The 22,974-nt window shown below is 43.7% G+C and overlaps 1 protein-coding gene across 1 annotated transcript in view; it reads right to left on the reverse strand.

Moving 5' to 3' along the window:
• The window catches only part of LOC310771574 (two pore channel protein 2-like), a gene marked incomplete at both ends in the record, with an annotated part of 28,262 nt that extends 5,907 nt beyond the window's left edge, over positions 1–22,355 (reverse strand). The window contains 19 exon segments of the mRNA XM_083664159.1: positions 757–828; positions 2,404–2,500; positions 3,626–3,666; positions 3,868–3,996; positions 6,081–6,140; positions 6,235–6,354; positions 6,800–6,889; positions 9,337–9,418; positions 9,913–10,004; positions 10,925–10,989; positions 12,428–12,493; positions 12,617–12,716; positions 12,973–13,045; positions 15,439–15,545; positions 15,701–15,817; positions 17,286–17,463; positions 19,028–19,104; positions 19,787–19,842; positions 22,278–22,355. Of these exon segments, the coding sequence (XP_083520285.1) occupies positions 757–828; positions 2,404–2,500; positions 3,626–3,666; positions 3,868–3,996; positions 6,081–6,140; positions 6,235–6,354; positions 6,800–6,889; positions 9,337–9,418; positions 9,913–10,004; positions 10,925–10,989; positions 12,428–12,493; positions 12,617–12,716; positions 12,973–13,045; positions 15,439–15,545; positions 15,701–15,817; positions 17,286–17,463; positions 19,028–19,104; positions 19,787–19,842; positions 22,278–22,355 (1,700 nt within the window).
• Between the last annotated feature and the right edge of the window lie 619 nt (positions 22,356–22,974).

The following is a 22,974-nucleotide window of genomic DNA, read 5'->3' on the forward strand; positions in this document are numbered from 1 at the left end:
GCTTCTGACACGCTCCTCCTTCCTCCTGGCTCTAGAGCCAGGAGGAAGGAGGAGAAGACACACGGAGGGAGGAGTTTGAATGAGAGGGGTGTTTCCTGTTGTTATGGAGGAAATTACTGTTCAAAACTATTGTTTAGAATGTCTGACGGTCTTACTGATGCCAAAAATGAATGGTTAAAGTGACTGTTTCACAAAAAGCCATTTATCTCTGAATAAATTTCCAGACGCTGAAACCATGCTGTACTCAACGGCTAATATCTACATAACTACTAACTCTGCAAACTAACTCTTTTAGACAGAGAAAGCACACATTCTATTAGTTATTTTTAGATGATTGGTGTTCATGAATTCTTAACAGAAAAGAATCCTCGGCTGTTGTAAAATGAGCCAGAATCGTCAAAAACACCCCTGGCACAACTTACCTACAGGAATGAAAACATGGCTGGCATTCAATGTGTTAATATATTTATATTAAGGCACTTTTGCAAGTGTGGACACATTTCTGTATGTTTGCTCCTCTAAATCTAAATCAAAGCTCTTAATATTGCGAATACTTTGAATAAAATGCAATATTTTACAGTAAAGAGCAGCTATGTGTTCAAATAGTAGATGTCTCACTTTGGAATGAAACTCTTGAATGAATGAATTAATAAATGAATGTATGTTTCTAATTCTAAATAAAACATGACCAAACATGGCACACCAACTGTATGGCCGTATGCTGATGTGGACAGTGTGTGTGATGACGTCACTCACCACCAGCACTCCGGCAAAGGCGCGGAGGTTTTTCACCAGGTCCAGCAGCGTACTGGCGACTAGAGACATGAGCTGGAGAAACAAAATGAGGTATGCATCAGGGCCCAGACACACCAGACTGCCATCTAAGAACTAGCATGCGTCGCCTGTGTCGGGGGCTGAAAAGTTGCATTAAGAAAAACACCGCAATAGAGAGCCGCAGGGATGAGTCCGGAAATCATCGATGCTAACACTCCTGGTTCTTCACTGTTTTCGCCTATGGGAGTTTTGAATGGGTTTTTGGCGCGATGCTTCTAATAATCTCTCTGGGCAACGCTGGCTTAATCAAACGCGAACCAGTGTTTAGTAATATCATCTTCACACATGAAGACCACTTTTATGAGTTTTGAAGCTTTTACGTGCCGTTAAAAGGGCGGCTAGCTAGCAAACGGCTAAATGAGACTACACTGTTGAGTCGATGGGGATATATACGTCAATAACGTCATCACTTCAAAGGACGAACACGGAAATTCTCTTTCCCTCACCTGGTTCAGCCCGTTCAGCCCGGGGTAATCAGTGCACACATCCAACAACAGTCCAGGTTGAGCGCTGACGTGACGTGGAAGCCTATGCGACAGTGTGTAGTTCTGGATTAGCTTAGCTCGAGCTTTTTACTTCTAGGGCTCGCATTTACGCTACAAAACTCATGAAAGTGGTCCTCATCTGTGAAGATTATCCGACTGAACTCTGGTTCGCGTTTCATTAAGCCAGCGTTGCCCAGAGAGATTATTAGAAGTATCGCGGCAAAAACCCGTTCAAAAATTTCATAGACAGAAACAGTGAAGAACCAGGAAGTCCGGGACTTCCGCGTTCTGACTACAAAAATACGTCATCCCTGCAGCTCTTTATAGACGACAACTAGCACGTACGTTGTGTGCCTGCGTGAGACCTAGTACTGCACATATACAAACCGTTGTTATGATACATCGTTGTGAAAATGTGTATTGGAATGATCAGATACAGTAGGGATGACGTTGAAAAGTGAGAAGGTTTTGTGCGTGCTGTGACGGTTTAGTAATATAGCTACTTCTAATCCAGAATATCTCTGATAAAAAGAGTCGCAGATGGCGCTGACGTTGTCAGCGTTTGCCTGGTCTTTTGCTTGTGGAGGAAAAACGGAAGAGGCGGAGCTAGGAAAATATGGAGAAAGCGCACGAAACGAAACGGGCGATATCATACAGCGACAGGCTCCAGGGGCTTAAGGCCAGCTGACCGGCCAATCGGAGCGATCTCTCTCACTGACGATTTAACAGGCTGAGCGGGATGACTAGGGCAAACGGTGCGGGACACACCGCAAAAACTACTGTAGGGCCACAGTCGCTCACTGACGGCCCGACATTGACCGATGGCCGACTGTTGGCCCACGTGTCTGGAGCTTAACACACATAGGGACACAAAATGACACGATCTTATTTGTGATGAGGTCGTTGAGTGTCAGCGCAGCTTGAGCTTTGGACATGCAGCCATGTCCTGTACCTTGTCCTGTACCATGTCCTGTACCTTGTCCTGTACCATGTCCTGTACCATGTCCTGTACCATGTCCTGTACCATGTCCTGTACCATGTCCTGTACCTTGTCCTGTAGCATGTCCTGTAGCATGTCCTGTACCTTGATATCCGGGATGATGCGCAGGAAGCGGAAGACGATGAGCATGTTGACCAGGCGAACCATCTCCCACAGAGACAGACTGTGAGTTGTTGGGTCCCTGTTGTGGTGCGTGCACACACACACACACACACACACACACACACACATGCACGTGCACACATGTACGTACGTACACACACGCAAACACACACGTAGGCAGGCACGCACACACACACACACGCACGCACGCGCGCGCACACACACACACACACACACACACACACATACAGTGTCAAGTCAGGTGTGCAATCATAATATGTAGGCCCCTACTGTGTTCTTTCTACCAGTCGGTGGTGGCCAGTGCTCTGTTCTTTGGGGTGGTGTGCTGGGGGGAGGGTGCTCGCTCCGCGGACAAGAACAGAGTCAATAAACTCATCCGGAAGGCGAGCTCCACCTCTGGGACTGAGCTGGAGCAAATCCAGCAGGTGGCAGAGCGGAGAATGCTCTCCAAACTCCACTCCATCATGAACAATCCAGCTCACCCACTCCATGCCCTGGAGGTGGTTCAGCTGAGCACCTTCAGTCGTAGGCTGATCCCACCCAAGTGCAGGACTGAACGTTACAGAAAGTCCTTCCTGTTAGCTGCTATTAGGTTGTTTAATCAACACATTAAATAATGTCTTTATATGCTGTGCATATATGCACTTCTCTGCACTTTAGATAACTGTGCAATGTACTGGGGTGTATATATATATATATATATATATATATATGTATATATATATGTATATATATTATTATTATTATTTTTACTGTAGGTTTTTTTGCTGTGTGTGTGTGTGTGTGTGTGTGTGTGTGTGTGTGTGTGTGTGCGTGCGCGCGCGCGCGCGCGTGTGCTTGTGAGTGGTTGTGTGTGGATGTGGATGTTGTTGTTTATATTATATTTTTTTATCTTGTTGGCCAGTGGTGCCTGTTCTTTATCTAGATACTGTAAGTCACTTTATGCAAGAATTTGCACTTTAGTGTTATTGACATTATTATTTGCTGCACCTTTTTCTTAGTGCTTGATAGTACTTTTTGTGTGCCCTGCTGCATGTTTTCGATGTCCTCATGTTTTTCCTGTTTTTGTCCTGACATGTTGAATGTGGCTGCATTACGTGACACATGAATTTCCTGCAAAGGATCAATAAAGTATCTATCTATCTATCTAAACATTTATGAAGGGAGTAAAATAGAAACCTACAATGGAAGTCTGTAGGTGGCCAATATGGTGATCTGCAGGGCCTAAATGGGGGAAATAAATGCAATGAGTGAAATTGAAATTGAATTTATTTGCATTAAAGGAATATGAAAAGTTTTTGGTAGAGTTAACAGAGACACATGGATGATTTTGGGCCAATCCCCCCAAAACTGTGTATTCCTTGAACAACTGAGTCAAGTTAACGCGACAGTTCCATAGGTATTCAGCAGGTGCAGCCACGTTACCGTGAGCAGGATGGTGAGGAGGCCGTCAAAGATGTTGTTCCTGTAGGACAGGTAGCCTCTCCAGCCTAAGGCAAAGATCTTCAGCCACATCTCCGACAGGTAGTAGATGATGAAGCAACAGTTGATCACCTGGCAGCCAATGGGGGACAGTGGTCAGTTTAGGCCGGGCTCATTCACATTCACTTCAACTCATTTGTGAAGCAGATTGTCTTAACACATTGACTGCCAGCCTTTTTTCAATGCTGTCGGTAGGTTCTGCCAGGGGGGTTTTTGAGGATTCTAGGCTCATTTTACAACAGCCGAGGATTCTTTTCTGTTAATACTTCGTGAACACCAATCATCTAAAAATAACTAATAGAATGTGTGCTTTCTCTGTCTAAAAGAGTTAGTTTGTAGAGTTAGTAGTTATGTAAGCATTAGCAGTTGAATACAGCATGGTTTCAGCGTGAGAAAAATTACTCAGAGATAAACGGCTTTTTGTGAAATTCGATAGAACAGTCACTTTAACCATTCATTTTTGGCATCAGTAAGACCTAAACAATAGTTTTGAACAGTAATTTCCTCCATAACAGCAGGAAACTCCCCTCTGCTCAACTCCTCCCTCCGTGGGCGTTCTTCTTGGCTGCAGCGCCATGTCACAAGCACTTTCCTACCTGTGCAAATGCACTTTCTCATACTCTCGACCTCTCAAATAAATTTCTGAATAGAAATTAAATTACTCTAAATTAGAGCGAAAAATAAACAAAAAAGAATGGGTTGAAAATCCCATTCTAAAAGCCTTTTATGGCTGTTTCCAATTTGGTGCTATTTTGCAAGGCAAAATGGCCTGCTGCACCACAAGCTTGTCACAGTCTCACTGCCCCGCTGCCGCTGTGCGGCTGTGCCTGGCCGCTCCCCGAGGAAGCCCGGCTGGACTCGCCCGCCTCCCGGAGCCCTGGCCGAGAGCTCCGATGAAGCCCCTGCAACTCTGGTCATATTTACGCTGCGTGCCTCAAAGTGTGCTCCATCCGCAATCCACCATGCAAGTTTGCAATCCCCCACAGCCAGGACCGAGGCGAAAGCGAAAGCGTTTTCGCCCCATCCATTTTCATGATAATGGCTTCCATGCTGCTGTCTTGGCTTGCTTGGCTCTCAATAGTCTGAGCACCGTCTCCACTCAGTGGGTCGGCGGAATGGATTGCACACGCCCGGCGGCTCTAACACTATAATAGGAGATGCAAAAGGGCCAGATCAACGATCCACCGTCAAAAAAAAAAAATCTATTTTTTTTTTACGTATAAACACGTCGTTGGCAGTCAACAGCTGGATATTGAAAACGTGTTAACACGTCGTTGGCAGTGAATGTGTTAAGAATGAGCAAAAACAAACGGAGAATATATTTTCCGAAAACAGGTTCTTCTCTCCAATCTGTAAAGGTGTTCAGATTACAGACGCACTAATTAATCACTGTTTGAATTTAAGCTATATAGATCTGACAACACAGACACACACACACACACACACACACACACACAGTGACAGAGTTGTGATTATTGTGATTAAGCTGAAATCGGCACAGAGGATTGGATTGCAGCACAGAAGCACACGCGGTGTTAATCAGTTAGTGGCCGTTCACACTATACGCCGAAGCAACGCCGAAGCCACGCCGAAGCCACACGCTGAAGCCACGCCGAAGCCACACGCTGAAGCCACGCAGTTTCATTCCGGCGTCCTTGTTAACAGGTGAGAGCGTTCACACCGGCCGCGCGCCACGCCGAAGCAACGCCAAAGCCACACGCTGAAGCCACGCAGTTTCATTCCGGCGTCCTTGTTAACAGGTGAGAGCGTTCACACCGGCCGCACGCCACGGCGAAGCAACGCCGAAGCCGCGCTGGAGCGATCGTTCAGGATTCAGTCCAGCTTGAAGCTGCCAGACATGAAGTCAATGGGAGTTGTTGTGGGCGGGGTTCAAGGCGCGCCGAGGAGGCACTGTGAGAGGAAAAGAGAAGGCTTCTTGTGTGAACGGTTAGGTGTCAGTTCAGCCTGTGCCTGCTTCACGCTTAAGCTCTACTTACGTTCGGCGTCCTGTGTATACAAGGGTGGGCCGTGTAACAAGGGCTTAGACCGGCACCCTGAGTCAAGGCAGCAGAGCATGTGAGCTGAGTGTTCATCATTAACCAACTTCAAAACGTCCACATGACAAAAAAAACACAAAGAACACAACAGCTGCTAACCTCCATGTTGTAGTCGTTTCTCTCGGCAATGGACTTGTCAGCGTTCAACACCAGGACGGTCTGAAACACACGCAAAGGAAACATTATAGGGTATGTTAGTCAGCTTGGTCTGTGTGTGTGTGTGTGTGTGTGTGTGTGTGTGTGTGTAACTTACGCCTATGCAGATGACGTTGGCCAGTGCCACCGCGTTGCCGACTATAGTGAAATAGTAGTGACTGAAGACCATCTGGAGCTTCTGCAGGACTGGAGAGTTGTACTGGGGCAAGGGAGGGTGCTGTGGACACACGCACACACACACACACACACGCGCGCACACACACACGCGCACGCACACACACACACACACACACACACACACACACACACAGAGATTCAGTGGCATATATTACAGATCTCGAATTAGAGTAAATCTTGGGTTTTTTTATTTATTGAGGGCAAAACAGACGCGTTTCAGCCTTAAGCCATCATCAGTGTACATCAGAACATGTATGTACACTTATGTACGCTGATGATGGCTTAAGGCTGAAACGCGTCTGTTTTGCCCTTAATAAATAAAAAAACCTCAAGATTGACTCTAATTCGAGTGCTGTTGCCTACCTCTGTTTCTGTGATCTCCCTGCAACCTGCACCGATTGAGCTGCCTAAGACCTGGAGTTGTGCGAGCTATTCCCTTGCTGTATATTACAGATCGCAAAGTGAAATGAAATGTTAAATTGTACCTCTTTCATGCGATCTTTATCCAGCTCGTCAAACAGCTTCCTGAAGTCGTCTCGGTCCATGTAGCCCACGGTGGAGTACGGCTGCACCACCTGGAGGTGTGGGGAGGCACAAGAAAAACATAATTGACTGATTAAATGAACAAACCTAGGTGATACGTCATATCTGCAGCAGGTCGTTAAAAGATTTTAATACATCTTAAAATAATTAAATTATTATTGAAATTGAAGGTCTTAACACATTGAGTGCCAAGGACGTCTGTGGACGTCCTAAAAAAAAGTAACGAGGAGTGCCAAGGACGTCTGTGGACGTCCTAAAATCATAATTCATATTATTCCATAATTCTGCTGTTTAAGGTCGTACCTAGCCAGTGAGCATGAATCCCTTCAAGGGATCACACGGCGCCACCTTAAACATCGTCACAGGAGCTGCTCCACCCACCTCAGATCCTTTACTTTGTACAGGAGACAGCGGAGAAAGCCGTGATGAAAGTGGAAACCGATGCATGCTTTCTGCCAGAGCCGTATATATTGCTCTGTCTACAGCGAGAGTGGGCTCGGCTGCATCCGCGCTCACAACTGAGCTCTTATGCTTCTATCTATCTCCACACGATTTCCTAGAAAGGCAGCATCCGAAGCCGAACGGCCAAGCCTTTTCGTTCAGTCGCGTTTGCCAGCGCGCATCATTTCCTTGATGGGCGCTGGGATCTGTCCGGGGCAAAAACGGAGTCGAGAAAGCAAACTCTGTGCGTGTGGGAGGAGCCCGCAGCTCAGAGGTGGAGAGGGGGGGGGGGGGGGGGGGGGGGGGGGAGAGGGGTGTGTGGCACACAGGCTGCACAGAAACCACACCACACGCCACCACATCAGAAAACACCAGCCAGAGTCAGTGAATGTGCTCGAAATTAGAGTGCAAAAGGTATTCATAAAAGGGACTATATCTTGGAAAGTAAAAAAAAACGACAGAAAACCCTTGAAAGTGCACTTTTTTGAGAGGCTGTCATTTCATAATGGAACTGTCTAGAAACAAAATTTCTTCTTTGGAAGAAGCAGGAGTGTTCAATGTTTCATTAAAGTCCAGCCCCGTTAATATAGCCATAATAGAAAAAATTCTATAGCTGTTTTCAACTGAATGGAAGTGAATCTGGCACAGGCTCCAGACAATTTTACTGAAGCGCTGTGGCACTCAATGTGTTAAGAAGAAAAGTAAAAAAAAAACATATGAATGCCTTAAAAACGTATTACCATGTAAGTACAGGTTTCCTTGTGTGGCCTGTGCTGTACAATACTGTACTGTATGTATCTTATCTTCTTTACGAAACATAATTTGATGTCATGTCCCATAACAATCCATTTCCTGCTATGCTTTTTCTTATCCTGAACATTTATAAATTAGTTTCACAGCTTTCATTTCAAGCAGGCCCCCCCCCCATTAGTTTCCTTATGTGGGTTTTATATTTGGTCGTGAATTCCACGTAGTCTAAAAAGGTCTTTAAAAGTCAATTCAATTAGTCTCTCTCACACCTGTACCTGCAGGGGTGTTCTTCTCTCTCAGACCTGCACCTCATTCAGTGAAATACCCCTTTCAGACCGAGGTCCAACAAGGCTTATTCCCAGGTTGATTTTGTGTTTGAAAGGACAAGGGTTGATTTCAGTGTGAACGCCACCGCCCAGGTTGCTAAGAACCGGGGCGGGACAAAAGGCTAGCAGCAAGGTTAGCGTTAGCTGCAAACCGTTGCAAGAGCCTTGAGACACACACACACACCTTTCACCGCACAGTGAAGCGCTGCATTTAGGACGCGTTGTGACAGCGAAACAATATGGCGGGCTGTCCGTTTCCAGCCTGACTTACCGTAATTGGATTGAATTGATTGGATTAACCCCGTGTTGACTGACTTGGTGTGAACTGACAAAAGAAGGGTTGAATGTGGGTAAAAGCACCCCTGGTCATTGGTGTGAAAGTAGCAGTGTTGGGCAAGTTACTTTCAAAATGTAATATACTACATATTACTAGTTACTTGCATTTGAAAGTAATAAGTTACTTTACAATATTACTTTCTGTGTAGAGTAACTCGTTACTTATTACACTACTTTTGCATTACTTTCATCAAAACAACAGCAGCAGCAGAATGACATCGCCGCCCCTGAACACCCCGAAAAATAATTTCAACCACCTTGAAGTCAGTGTAAACAATCCAAAATTCTAAATGTTATTCTTTTCCTTTGTTATTGTCATCTATAGTGGTTATTTGCATAAAAACACATAGTTTGATTAGGAAATGATTGTTTCTTTTTTAAATATGTGCTTTAATTTAATAAAATGTAACTCAATTTGTAACTTGAGTTACTTGACAAAGTAACTGGTATAATATTACCGAAATCCTATAAGTAATAAGTTACTGAGTTACTGCTAAAAGTAATATATTACATGTAATATGTTACTTTTGTAATGAGTTACCCCCAACACTGGAAAGTGGTATAAGTCGCAGTGTGTATGCAGCCCTGCCCACTCCCCCTGCTGGACAGTGTGATATAGCTGTAACCTTGATGATGGCCGCTCTGTAGTAGCTCTTCATGTGGACCCTGGACATCACCTCCAGCACCGCATCCACACGCACACGCTCTCTGATCAGACACACACACACACACACACACACACACACACACACACACACACACACACGTTTGGTTCATATCAGCTGGTAGTAACAATCACCTACACCACTCGTGTTTGGTTCATATTCTGACCTTCAGCATGTCAGCTGCGTAACAGGGAGCAGCTTGCCACCAAATTGTGTTACCATTTGTTGCTATATATGGTTTTATCTTGTGACTATACGAGTGCTCCTGACTGAACTCCATTTCTATGTTACTGTTTATTCCATCAGACTGTAATGACATTATGTTAATTACTTTCGCTACAGCATTCATTAGAGCTGCACTAAGCAGAAGTAACTGTTTAAAATTCATACTCTCCAGTTTCTGGACCAGTGTGAGAAAGTCTCTTTCCAAAATCTCCTGGTTGCAACTGACAATGCCACATACCGCTAATGTAAGAACTTGTGAAAATGTGATAAAATAGCCTTCTAATTAGTCAAATCTGCGTGCGTGTGTCTTACATAGCAGCACGGCCTGTCCCCTGGCAGCTGAGGACCTGGAAAGCAGCTCTGATTCCCAGCCGCCTCCTGATGATGGACGTCTGGACTGACATCTGCATCAACACGCAGGGACAGACGGGTTAGATCAGCTGTTTTATGTCCAAAATCAAAAAGACATATTGTCCCTCTTACCTGTATATTACCTGTAGTGCTATTTATCCATCTAGAATAGATCTTACCTGTAGTGCTATTTATCCATCTAGAATAGATGGTTTTGGTGTGAGTTGGCGAGTTTTGGAGATATCGGCCATAGAGATGTCTGCCTTCTCTCCAATACAATGGAACTGGGTGGCACTCGGCTTGTGGTGCTCAAAGCGCCCCCAAAAATTACTTTTGAAAAACGTAACAATAATGCCTCTCCAGAAATCATTCCCCGGTTACTCAAGATAAGCCACAGACCTTTTTGTGAGCACTTTCATCAGGGAAATATTTTCTTTAGTCCGATATTTCCAAAACTCACCCCAATTGATCTCGATGGATAAATAGCACTACAGTTAAGAGGAGAGATATGTATTTTTGATTTGGGGGTGAACTGTCCCTTTAATTCATGGAGGAGGTGTAAGGTCGCGACATTCGTGGGAATGTGTGTAACTGTGTAAACTAGCGTGGGGCTAGCAACCCCACCCCAGAAGAACCCACTTGCTACAGAAAATGCAATAGGAGCCTGTTGGCTTTGTGTGGCTGCGGCCCTATGCTCCACTTAGGAGCCTACAGGGGGGGGGGGAGGAGGAGGAGGAGGAGGAAGAAGAAGAAGAAGAAGAAGAAGAAGAAGAAGAAGAAGAAGAAGAAGAAGAAGAAGAAGAAGAAGAAGAAGAAGAAGAAGAAGAAGAAGAAGAAGAAGAAGAAGAAGAAGAAGAAGAAGAAGAAGCCTCAACTCTCCCTGGATAATTAAAGCATCACAAAAAGCTGGGATTGAAGATGTGATGTTCCTTCAACAGCATGATCTCCTCTGGATGGAAGATGTGGGACTCACCAGTAAATATCCCCTGAACTGGTTGTAGATGATGGCCGTCAGTAAGTTCATCAAGAAATACGTTCCTGGAGAAGAAGAAGCAGAAGAAATTCCCTTTTATACACAACACTGTAAACCCTATTGTATTCAACATGTCCTCATACTGAAACAACAGAATGAGTCGGTTTACAATGACTCCCAAAACGACCGATGAGAGAAACGGTGCGTGCAGGTCATACGCCTCACGTGGGACATGGTTAATTTGAAGCATGTCACGTCGGTTAACGGTTACTTTTTTAAGCAACGAAAACAACCTGGTTAAGGTTCAAAACAGACTTCAGGAGGGTCTCTTGTGACAAGGAAGTTGAAAGACAAGGAAGTTACCGCTCCACCCATCCCACCCCTTCACCCTCATGTGTCAGCGAGCTATTTCAATAGACTGTTGTTACGGTCGCCGCTACTTCCTGGTTACAGCTCCCGACTCTGGCGTATGCACTGCACGCATGCACTTACTCACCCCACCACTAGAGGTTGCATTCGTAAACATTGATTGTTTTAACCAGCTTGAACTGTGCAATATCTGACTTATAGCCTTGTTTACAATCTAGTGTGGTTTACATATACTTTGTCTGTACATAGATATACAATTAGTATTATTATTATTTTCTCCTATACACATGTTTATAACGGTCACTCTACATCACACTTACTGTATATAATGTAAATAGCAGTTAACTTGCTTTATGTACCTTTGATCGCTGTCCTTGTTTGTGGTTTTAGCTTGTATGCATATATTTTCTTTTCCCCTTGTAAGTACATTGAGAGCAACGTATTCACCTTATGTAGCCACACCCATTTGACCCGGTTGTGTGGCCGCGTCAAAACTTCCGGCTAAAAATAAAATAAAATAAAATGGCTGGCTGCTCCAATATCAGCAGTAACTCTGAATTAACTAATAATTTAGCCAATTGTATGTAACATACCAAATAAAAGCAAACGGCAATGTCTAAGAATGCAACGCCATGTAACTGGCTCATTAAGTCTCGCATTCCAGGGAATTACGTTAACGTCTGCGGGTCTTATGGACGTAAGTGGCTCGAGCGCTCGGAGGAGAGAAAACTATCTGAAGCTTTCTTTGTTGGAGTCCAGGTATGTTTTACAAGAAAGTGCTCGTCATTGTCGACGATAACGTTATCTGACCTGGCTAACAGTGGATACTCGCTTGCTTGCTGTGTACCGAGCTCAAAGTAGTAGGCTACGTTCTTTATTTTACCCCCTGCACTGTCCGCTCCAAAAACAACTCTCTTATTTTGCGCCGTGACCGCCGGAAGTGTTAACAGGACCCGGAAGAATTTGGCCCACTGTAAGGTCTGAACATAAGGTGAATCCCGGAGTCAAATTCCTTGTATGTCTACATACTTGGCCAATAAAGCGGATTCTGATTCTGATTGAAAATCGACCAATGCGGTCGTCTTCCTTGTGATGATGACGGTGACGATGTACACAATAATGATCAATGCTTACCAATCACACTGAAGGTGATGAAGAAGATGGAGTAGGCCCTGTTTAAGGAGTAGGCAGGGATCATCACTGTAACAGGACAAAACAGACGGCTTTAAGACCGTGGTTCAGTTCTGAAGCAGCACAGAATATCAAACAGTTCCAATTTAAGCACTAGGTGTTTGGATCATCTGAGCGCTGGAGCAGCGGTACCGTCTGGGTTGTTGGCCGTGGTGAGCAGCACCAGCAGAGAGGTGAGGGAGCGAGGCAGGTCTTTGAAGTACAGCTCCCACTCCCCGTTCTTCTTCGGATCCTGGAGGCCACAGAGAGGACGAGAAGAAGACGGACGGAGATGGAGATAATCATTTGAGACGTTGAAAAGGAATTATTGAATTAGTTTATGGCCCCCTTATCACAAGCATTTCTCAAAGGGCTTCACATAAGCGTCATCACAGTCACAATGCTACATGATATATCGACACACAACCTAAGTTACATAGATCATACATCATATACTATACATTTGACTAGCGTGGTGGTGTGGGCGTGGTCAGGTCAGGTGAGCTCACCTCCGTCTTAACAAACAGCAGCATGCCGATCATGGTGAAGAGGCAGAGGTGCACCGCCAGCAGCAAGATCACGCTGCAGATACACACACACACGCATGCACACACACGCATGCACGCACACACACACACACACACACACACACACACAAGCACGCACAAACACACACGCACGCACAAACACACACGCACAAACACACACGCATGCACGCACAAACACACACACACACACGCACGCACAAACACGTACACGCATGCACACACAGAAAAGGTTGAGGTTGATTCAGGGTAGAACGAACAACAGGTCAGGCTATGCAGTGAAGCCAGAGTATCTCATTATGTGTCTTGTTGGGTCAGGCTATGCAGTGAAGCCAGAGTACATCATTATGTGTCTTGTTGGGTCAGGCTATGCAGTGAAGCCAGAGTACATCATTATGTGTCTTGTTGGGTCAGGCTATGCATTGAAGCCATAGTATATCATTATGTGTCTCGTTGGGTCAGGCTATGGGGAAGTGAGAATGCTCTCAACTCAAGTAGATGCTTGGTTTTTCACTTGACGAGTGGTAAAATGTGATTTAAACCGACTGTAGTAAGAAGTTCGGCGGTCTGCATTTTTTGTATTTAGTTCCTTTAGGTTCACACACTGTTCTGTCAAATTATAAGCCAATCAGGTCTGCAAAACAAAAGTCACATGACTCAGAAGTAACTCGATCATTGGACAGAGTTTTAGTGACCTGTCATTCTGCCAGGTTAGAGATTTTGCCAGTGGAGGGGAGGGATTCAAAACAAACCTGTAACTTTAGCTACATGTAGGCATAATGGACTAGTCTGTGCGCATAATGGACTAGTCTGTGCGCATAATGGACTAGTCTGTGCTGTGTTGCTCTTCTTCGTTGGTGTTCACACAAATTAAGAACACATACTGTATGAGCATCTGTCCAGACTTCATTGTTATGCAAGGCTTTCCAGGTATGGGGAAATGCTGGCTGTCAGCTGTTTCCTGATACCAGTAAAGCCTGCCTTAAGGCTGGCTCACACTACAGGATTTTCGGGCCGATTTATGCCCGATTCACCCCTCCCGAGAATCGGAGGAGAAATCTGGCCTGGCAGCTTGCCAAGCTTGGTCGGGCCCGACGTTCGGCACCGATTATCTTGTAGTGTGAGCTGTTTGCAGATCCAATCTTAAGCCTCCCGATCTGCTCAAAGCCTCATCGGGGCCGTCCCGATCATATCAAACATGTTTGATATTTAGGACTGAAAATCTGCGCGAATACATCATTCTGCTGCTGCGCGAGACTCCCGTCGTTAATTGACGCGGCTCATTTGATGCGCTGCACTGCAGGCATTATAGGCTACCAAATACCAACAGCACAGAACCACGAGTATTTGGGGGAAAATGTCACTCATTTATATCACAATGAATGACCAATGAATAAAAAGTTGTTATATCGTAGTTTTGAGCCCCTGCCAGTCAGAGGCTGTAATCTACCTGTCTATCAGCCAGGCAGTGTGGGGGGAAAAGGCATTGCTGCTGCGGGAAGCAATCCAGTCTATCCAAACTTTTGCCGATCTCATGACATGCAGCAGGGAAATATATGTTGGTAGGCCATGTGTTTGTGTTCTCACTTGTACAGACAATAGAGTCGCGTTGTTTACACGCATGCTAACTACCGTGAGATTCATTTGTTTGGCGAGACGGGCATGAAAATGAGGAAACGAGAGAGAGAGGTGAGGGCGGAGCGCTTTGGTCACTGCTGGAACCCCAAAAACGAAACAGGTTCGTATGGCCGGGCATCAAGGTGATTATCCTGCCGATAATCTTAATAATATCCTGTAGTGCGTGGTGCGCCACATTTACAAATCTTGTAGTGTGTGCATGTTTGAGATTCTAGGGAAGATAATCTGGGAAGATTCTCCTGTAGTGCGTGTCACAGCCAGATTTCAAAATCGGCTAAGATTGTCAGAATCCTGTAGTCTGAGCCCAGCTTTAGGCGTTGGTGTCGTTGTATGTTGTCACTCCTAACACATTACACAGAGATGCATTTTCAGGCGTCTTGGTGCCGTGAACTGAAGGAGGAAATGCTCCAGATTTTGCATTAAAAAACTGCACTGAAAATGTTATCAACCTAGTATTATCAACTCCATTTGAATTAATATGAACTTTTTTTTTTTAATCTTTTCAAAAGTACAGACTCTAGAAAATGAGTTTTGGAAGCCAGACATCTGAGCAGCAGCAGGTTATTTTGTGATATGAGACAGTAAAAGCATGTGTGTGTGTGTGTGTGTGTGTGTGTGTGTGTGCGTGCGTGTGTGTGTGTGCGTGCGTGTGTGTGTGCGTGTGTGTGTGTGTGTGTGTGTGTGTGCGTGTGTGTGTGCGTGTGTGCGTGCGTGCGTGCGTGCGTGTGTGTGCGTGTGTGTGTGTGTGTGTGTGTGTGTGTGCGTGCGTGCGTGTGTGTGCGTGTCAGATACCTGGCGATCTCAGGCAGTGTCCTCTTGATGCACTTCAGCGTCTTCTTCATCAGGGAGGAGTTTTGCAGGAGGAAGAATGGCCGGATGAGTCTCCGCACTCTCACTTTCTGATCGGTACAATTGAGAGGTCACAGTTTCATACATTTTAGGATCAACTTTAGGAATGGACTCCATATTTTATAATTGCTCTTAACTTATTTGATGTATTTCATCCTCTCTCATGCTTTATGTTCACGGTGTCCCGCATCACACACAGCCTCACCTCGTCACACACCATGCTGACGGATAACACCCAGTCCATGACGGAGGCCGAGATGACGACAGTGTAGCCGATCAGCCACTTGTTCTTCCTGAACTCCTCCCAGCCAATCAGATAGCTCTGAGGACAAACACAGATGCGGTGAGGTTCTAGTTCAAAATAGAGAAACAATTAGGACTACACAATAATGACCTGTGCCAAGTTGCATAGTCTTAATTCATCTGATAGGTTGGTCTGAGGAGGAAGCTATACCTTCACCCTTGAGTGCTGCCCAGTACAGTTTGATAATGGTGGCCAGTGGTCGGGCATGGATGAAGTATCAGTGTACTTTGCTCAGAGTTGGCGAGGAAGGGGCCACTATTTCTTAGGCAGAGGTGAACAGCAACTGATAATGCATTAAGCCCAGCAATGTCCTGCTTGCACTGTTTTAGTACTGTAAATACCACTGTTTTAGTACTGTAAATACCACTGTTTTAGCACTGTAAATACCACTGTTTTAGTACTGTAAATAGGAATACACAGAAAGTGTTTGTAGGCTCCGGAAACTTTCACTTCCATCAAGACAGGCAGGAAACATGGCAGGCAATCCATCAAAGTTATCAGTTTGAACTTCGAGGTAATACAAATCTAAGTATATTCAAATCTACAATCAACTCTACTTAAGAGGAGGGGGCAATATCTACTATAGTTTGTTCATGGTTCATTCAAAAGTAAATTTTTTAACAACAGTTGACCGTACGATCGCTAACGTAACCAGTTAAACCAGTTAACCAGACACCCAGCTAAACAGGTGGAACGCTTCCAAGTTGAAGCAACAAGAAGATGTCATGCTGGTTTTATATGTCTTCTGAAATCATGTGACCGTGGCATAATATCATTTGATACCAACATTTAGAAAACTGCTATTGAGCGTTGACTGAAAGTGTTGGTCAAAGTGATACATTATTAAATGTAAGTCACCAAACTATCAGCTCAGACGGAACACTTGTCCTGAATGTGTGTTTAAAAAAAAATAGCGTTCACATAGAGAGGCAAAGTGACCGCCTACTTCCTGCTTCAGCACTGTACCAGGGATTTTCCTCCGCCATTTATTTTCCCATAGACATTTCGTAAAATGCTTATAAAAAATGTTTTACTTGTTCAAACCAAACGGTTCAGATCTATTTAGAAACAGGAGAGACCACATAACATTTCACTCGGACCAAAACGTAAAAGAATTGCCGATTTAAAGAAAATATTATTTCGATGTAGTTTTTTTAAGTTTTGGTCAGAGTGAAACGTTCTATGGTCTCTCCCAACTCTAAATATAGCTGAACCATTTGGCTTGACGAAGTAAAACTATTTTTATAAGCATTTTTTCAAAATGTCTATGGGGAAATAAATGGCGGATGAAAATCTCTGGTACAGTGCTGAAGCAGGAAGTAGGCGGTCACTTTGCCTCTCTATAAAGTTCTGCCAATCGATCCTTGCTCTCCACAAGAGCAAATTTAGACTGACTGAAGCAAAGGTCTGGCAGGTGAAAGGGAATTGGATCTGGAGGCCCACCTTGGCAGCGAGGTCGAGGGAGAAGATGAGGAGGCAGACTAACCTTGACAGCGAGGTCGAGGGAGAAGATGAGGAGGCAGACTATCTCGATGCTCTCCGTGAGGCCACAGGGAGGCTGCCAGCGCGGCGCCACCAGCCGCAGGTCCGAGGACAACGACATGGACGACGGCCGCTCCACAAACGCCAGCGCCAACACCACCGCTATGGTCAGACCCAGGCCCCTGGGGACAGTGGGCGGGGAGACAGCGATGGGATGGACATCGGAACATACCGTATTCTTTCTGAGTGACACTCAACTTGATGCGGAAACTAGTCAAAGAGCAGGTTTAGATTTGACTTGCACACATTAACTGCTGGTTATGTGTAAATACGGTCTTTAATGCAAATGAAAAAGTTTTAATGGGGTTGATATCATTCTTCAAAGTTAGTTTAACCTTCTCCTTCTTTTTAAGACTTCACAACTTCATGAATGGTCAATTATGTTAGTAATTGGGAGTAGTATTGTAAATTGAGGCATGAGGAATGCGAGATTCGTTCTCAACTGCAGGATGTGTTCCATTAAGGACATGATTAAATATCCTACAATCAGCAAATAACTATCATAAATCATTTGTGATTTACAGTATATACTAAAGACACAGCTGCGGTACTTTCAATGTGCACGCACGCACGCACGCGCGCGCACGCACGCACGCACGCACACACACACACACACACACACACACACACACACACACACACAGCGTTATTCAGATAGAACTCAAGCATAAGTGACTTCAAAAAGGATTATGGTAAAGATTACAGGGGATTTAAAAGACAAATCTTCGTACACTGTTATACTGCATTAACAGTCTGTAATGTTATATCTACTGTATTATACTTTGATGTTCATGTGCATTCTAGCAGTAACTGTGACCACTTACCCTCAACCTGCCTCATAACCAGTGTTGGGTGTAACTCATTACAAAAGTAACATATTACATGTAATATATTACTTTTAGCAGTAACTCAGTAATATAACTTATTACTTATAGGATTTCAGTAATATTATACCAGTTACTTTGTCAAGTAACTCAAGTTACAAATTGAGTTACATTTGATTAAATCAAAGCACATATTTAAAAAAGACACAATCATTTCCTAATCAAACTGTGTGTTTTTATGCAAATAACCACTATAGATGACAATAAGAAAGGAAAATAATAACATTTAGAATTTTGGACTGTTTACATTGATTTCAAGGTGGTTGAAATTATTTTTCAGGATGGTTCCGGGGCGGCGATGTCATTCTGCTGCTGCTGTTATTTTGGTGAAAGTAATGCAAAAGTAGTGTAATAAGTAATGAGTTACTCTACACAGAAAGTAATATTGTAAAGTAACTTATTACTTTCAAATGAAAGTAACTAGTAATATGTAGTATATTACATTTTGAAAGTAACTTGCCCAACACTGCTCATAACTACTTCAGTTAGTGATATCCTACATTTCCCAGAATGCATTTCGACAACCCCCAGGGAAGGGGCGTGAACGTGTTGCAGTCTTGGAATTCCAATGGGTGGGGAGTTTACTGTACTCAGCAGCTGGTGTAGTAAAACATATATTATGGTCATTTTGTGATATGGGGCAGGAAAAATCAGACTTATTTCACTTTTAAACCCAGTACAATTTAATAAACAACACCACCCCTGCCCCCTGGCCGCCTGAGCAGTTGTTAGAAATTGTGAACCACGGCACAGAGAAGCTAGAGGCTAACAGAGAGAAATGAGTAGAATGACTGCAACTTACCACTGGAATATCTTTGAGTAGTACCACCGATACAGACGCAGCGATCTGGCATCGACCCGGTGGTTGATCGACCGATACTGTACAAGTTCAACAAAAAACAGCACAGAGTACAAGTCTGTTTAGATATTATGATTATGATTGTTATGATCGGCACCGTATATATTTGACCCATTGACGTGCCTAACCCCAGTCAAAACATTATATTATGTCATGTGTGCAGTGTTGGGGGTAACTCATTACAAAAGTAACATATTACATGTAATATATTACTTTTAGCAGTAACTCAGTAATATAACTTATTACCAATAGGATTGCAGTAATTTATACCAGTTACTTTGTCAAGTAACACAAGTTACAAATTGAGTTACTTTTTTTTTTATATATATATATCAAAGCACATATTTAAATAAAGATATAATAATTTCCTCATCAAATTGTGTGGTTTTTATGCAAATAACCACTTAGATGACAATAACAAAGGAAAACAATAACATTTAGAATTTTGTACAGTTTACACCGACTTCAAGATGGTTGAAATTATTTTTCAGCATGTTTCCGAGGCGGGGATGTCATTCTGCTACTGCTGTTATTTTGGTGAAAGTAATGCAAAAGTAGAGTAATAAATAAGTCTACACAGACAGTAATATTGTAAAGTATAACATATTACTTTCAAATGAAAGTAACTAGTAATATGTAGTATCTTACATTTTGAAAGTAACTTGCCCAACACTGCATGTGTGCGTCTGGTCATGCCTTTACCTGTATGGCATCTTCAATGAATATGACCGCTTGCTGGATGTAGAGGGACTCGTCATCTGTGAGAAACAGTTTGAGAAGCATGACCATCTCCAACATCACCAACAAATACTGTCAGACAAACAGTCCAGGCCAGAGCTGCTGCAGCGCGGAGATGTTTGTCCCTAGAACTGGTTGGATCAGGACCTGAGAAGATCAAGTTTCTTGGGGCTATTTAGGAGAGCTTAAAGACAAGCCGGGGTCTAAACTACAGCTACAAAATAAATAAATAAACATCTGGAAGGGTTGAAGTCCACTCAACTCCAAGGGAAAGCAAAGCTACTCTTATGAATAAAGAACTATACTCATATAATCAAAATGAATAGAATACTATGCTAACATCACAGGAAACTTGAAAGCTTCAAAATATCATCGAGCATAATGGAGTAAAGCAAATATACATAAGAAATACCATACTATAAGGCTACCATAAGCTCATTATTAAGTACCATGGACAAAATACAAGTCCCTATATTGTGGGAATATTATAATGTACTATAACACAGGTGGCCACTGAATGGCTTGTTGTTTTAAGCATAAAACCAATATAATGTGATACTTCATTGATATTGGTAGTTAAATAAGCTCTATAATAATTTTTATATATAATATAAAAATATTACTCTCCCCTCCCTCCACAGAGAGCTCAGAGAGTCAGAGTCTGGAGCTGGCTGGGATTCAGTGTGTTGCTCAAGGGCACTTCAGTAAGGGAGTGTTGTCAACATGGGGATTTGAACCCTTGTCTTTTCAAGTCTCTCTAAGCACACATATACAATGTCTGCTGATTAACCAATCCCTATAGAAGGCTTAAAATCAAATGTATAGCACAGTTCATACAACAGTGTAGCCCAAAGCACTTTAGAAGAAGGAGCTTAGGAGCCTACAGCGAGGAGGACAGTGGTGTAGTCCCAATGTAACGCGTGGGAACGGCGTTCCCATACTTCTCCAAGGGGTGTTTTGTGTGTGTCAGTGTGTGTGCATGTCGAGCCAATAAAACGAGTGAAACTTGACAACGTTGTCATTCGTCCTATATTTAAGGTGGCCTGAATTATTCACACAGCATCAACTCGCAGCTTGAAGAGAGAAGGAAACATTCCACCTTAACTATATTTAAGGTGGGCTGAATGATTCACACAGCATCAACTCACGGCTTGAAGAGAGAAGGAAACATTCCACCTTAACTATATTTAAGGTGGCCTGAATTATTCACACAGCATCAACTCGCAGCTTGAAGAGAGAAGGAAACATTCCACCTTAACTATATTTAAGGTGGGCTGAATTATTCACACAGCATCAACTCGCGGCTTGAAGAGAGAAGGAAACATTCCACCTTAACTATATTTAAGGTGGGCTGAATTATTCACACAGCATCAACTCGTGGCTTGAAGGAAAAGGAAACATTCCACCTTAACTAGCTACAGCGCGGGGGAAACCTCAGTTTAATAAAAGCTATACTGAAACATACTGGCTTTTTCAGCATCAAAATATTTTTTTTTCCACCAGTACCTCACTATAACAAGTAAAGATGAAAAAGGCAGCCAAACATCCTTTAATTTTTCGGACCAGCTGCTAAAAAGGTACGTTTACAAGCATGAAGAAACAATGTTAAAAGCGTGTTTCTTTTCAACGCGGTTGAATCAAAAGTTAGCGTTAATCACCCCATTGCAATTTGCATCGCCAGATGCCAGTTGTGCAACTTGTGTGATCGCTGGTTGAGAGATTGTTCAGCTGTTTGTGTTGATAACTGAGTCTGCTCTGCTGTGCCCATATACATATTTTAGTTTCAGAGCTGCAAATGTCACGGGCTTCTGCAGTGTTTATAGAGGACACAAGTTAGTCGTGTGTCAGTGACAGTGGTTTGCAGCACTTGAGGAATCCGTGAGTTTGCTCATTTAATTCGTTGATATAAGCGATTGCCCCCCGAACGATTAATTAATGAATAGGCTGCGTGAACGTTAGCGTGTGTGCGTGCGGGGGGGGGGGCGCTTTGTTGGGACCTGTGCGTGTGCAGGTGTTCCCCATATAGGTGCGTTCCCCCACTTCTCTAGATAGCACTACACCTCTGACACACACACACACACACACACACACACACAGAGAGAAAGAAAATTCAACATTATGTATTAAGAGCTGACCTGGGGTCAGCTCAGGGAATGTACGGTTTCATGATGAATGTCACCTCACTGTATCCCTTGTGCCATAACTATGCCAGAGGTCGCGTTGTCAGAGTGTCTCAGAGAGGTCTATGGAAGCTCTGACTTACCAGATAACCTGTTGCCTAACTCCTAATGTCAGCACATTCTCTACTATGTCCTCGGAAGATACGTAAGACACTGGTCCAATCTGACACACACACACACACACTCGCGCACGCACACGCGCGCGCGCACACACACACACACACACACACACACACACACACACACCTGTTGTCCTCCATAGCAGGTGCAGGTACAGATGGCTCCCAGGTATTCCTTCTGCCACTGATTTCCCACCTGGTACATTTTGCCGTCGTCGTAACACGTGGACTCATCTGGAGGACATGCATCAAAGACACAATATTGCATCAAGATGAATAATGCTGGAGTACACAAACCAATTTGAGATCATTAAGGAACCATAACGAACGAAAGACACGTTAACAGTAACACTTGTGATACAGGATGAGTGTGAACCACCAGCGTGTGTATCTATTTGTTTCTGAACTTTGTGTCCATCAAAACGGATGGAAATCTGCCGGAGACGGGCGCGTCATCAGCGCTGCCTGACAACAATGGACAGCTGTCATTGAAAATGAATTGAAATGTGTGTGTGTGTGTGTGATAATTGCTAGGCAATAATAATATATGATAATAAGTTGATTATTTAACGTGCTTACATGAACCATATTGTGATATACAGTATATTGATATCGAGAAAGATCCTTATGATTATCGTGATATTGATTTCAATTGTATCGCCCAGCCCCAGTATACCCTATTTGTCCTGTTCTCTCCCTTCTCTCTCTAACATAAGATTGTTTATTAATAGTGCTTAGCTAGACCTAGCTAGTCATATTCTCTGTAAAGCCCTCCGAGACATGCTTGTTGTGAAGTAGGGCTTAAAATAGACTTGACTTGTGTGTGTGTGTGTGTGTGTGTGTGTGTGTGTGT

Source organism: Poromitra crassiceps (assembly GCF_964638095.1).
Source record: "Poromitra crassiceps genome assembly, contig: HAP1_SCAFFOLD_833, whole genome shotgun sequence".
In the NCBI taxonomy this organism is placed as follows: Eukaryota; Metazoa; Chordata; class Actinopteri; order Beryciformes; family Melamphaidae; genus Poromitra; species Poromitra crassiceps.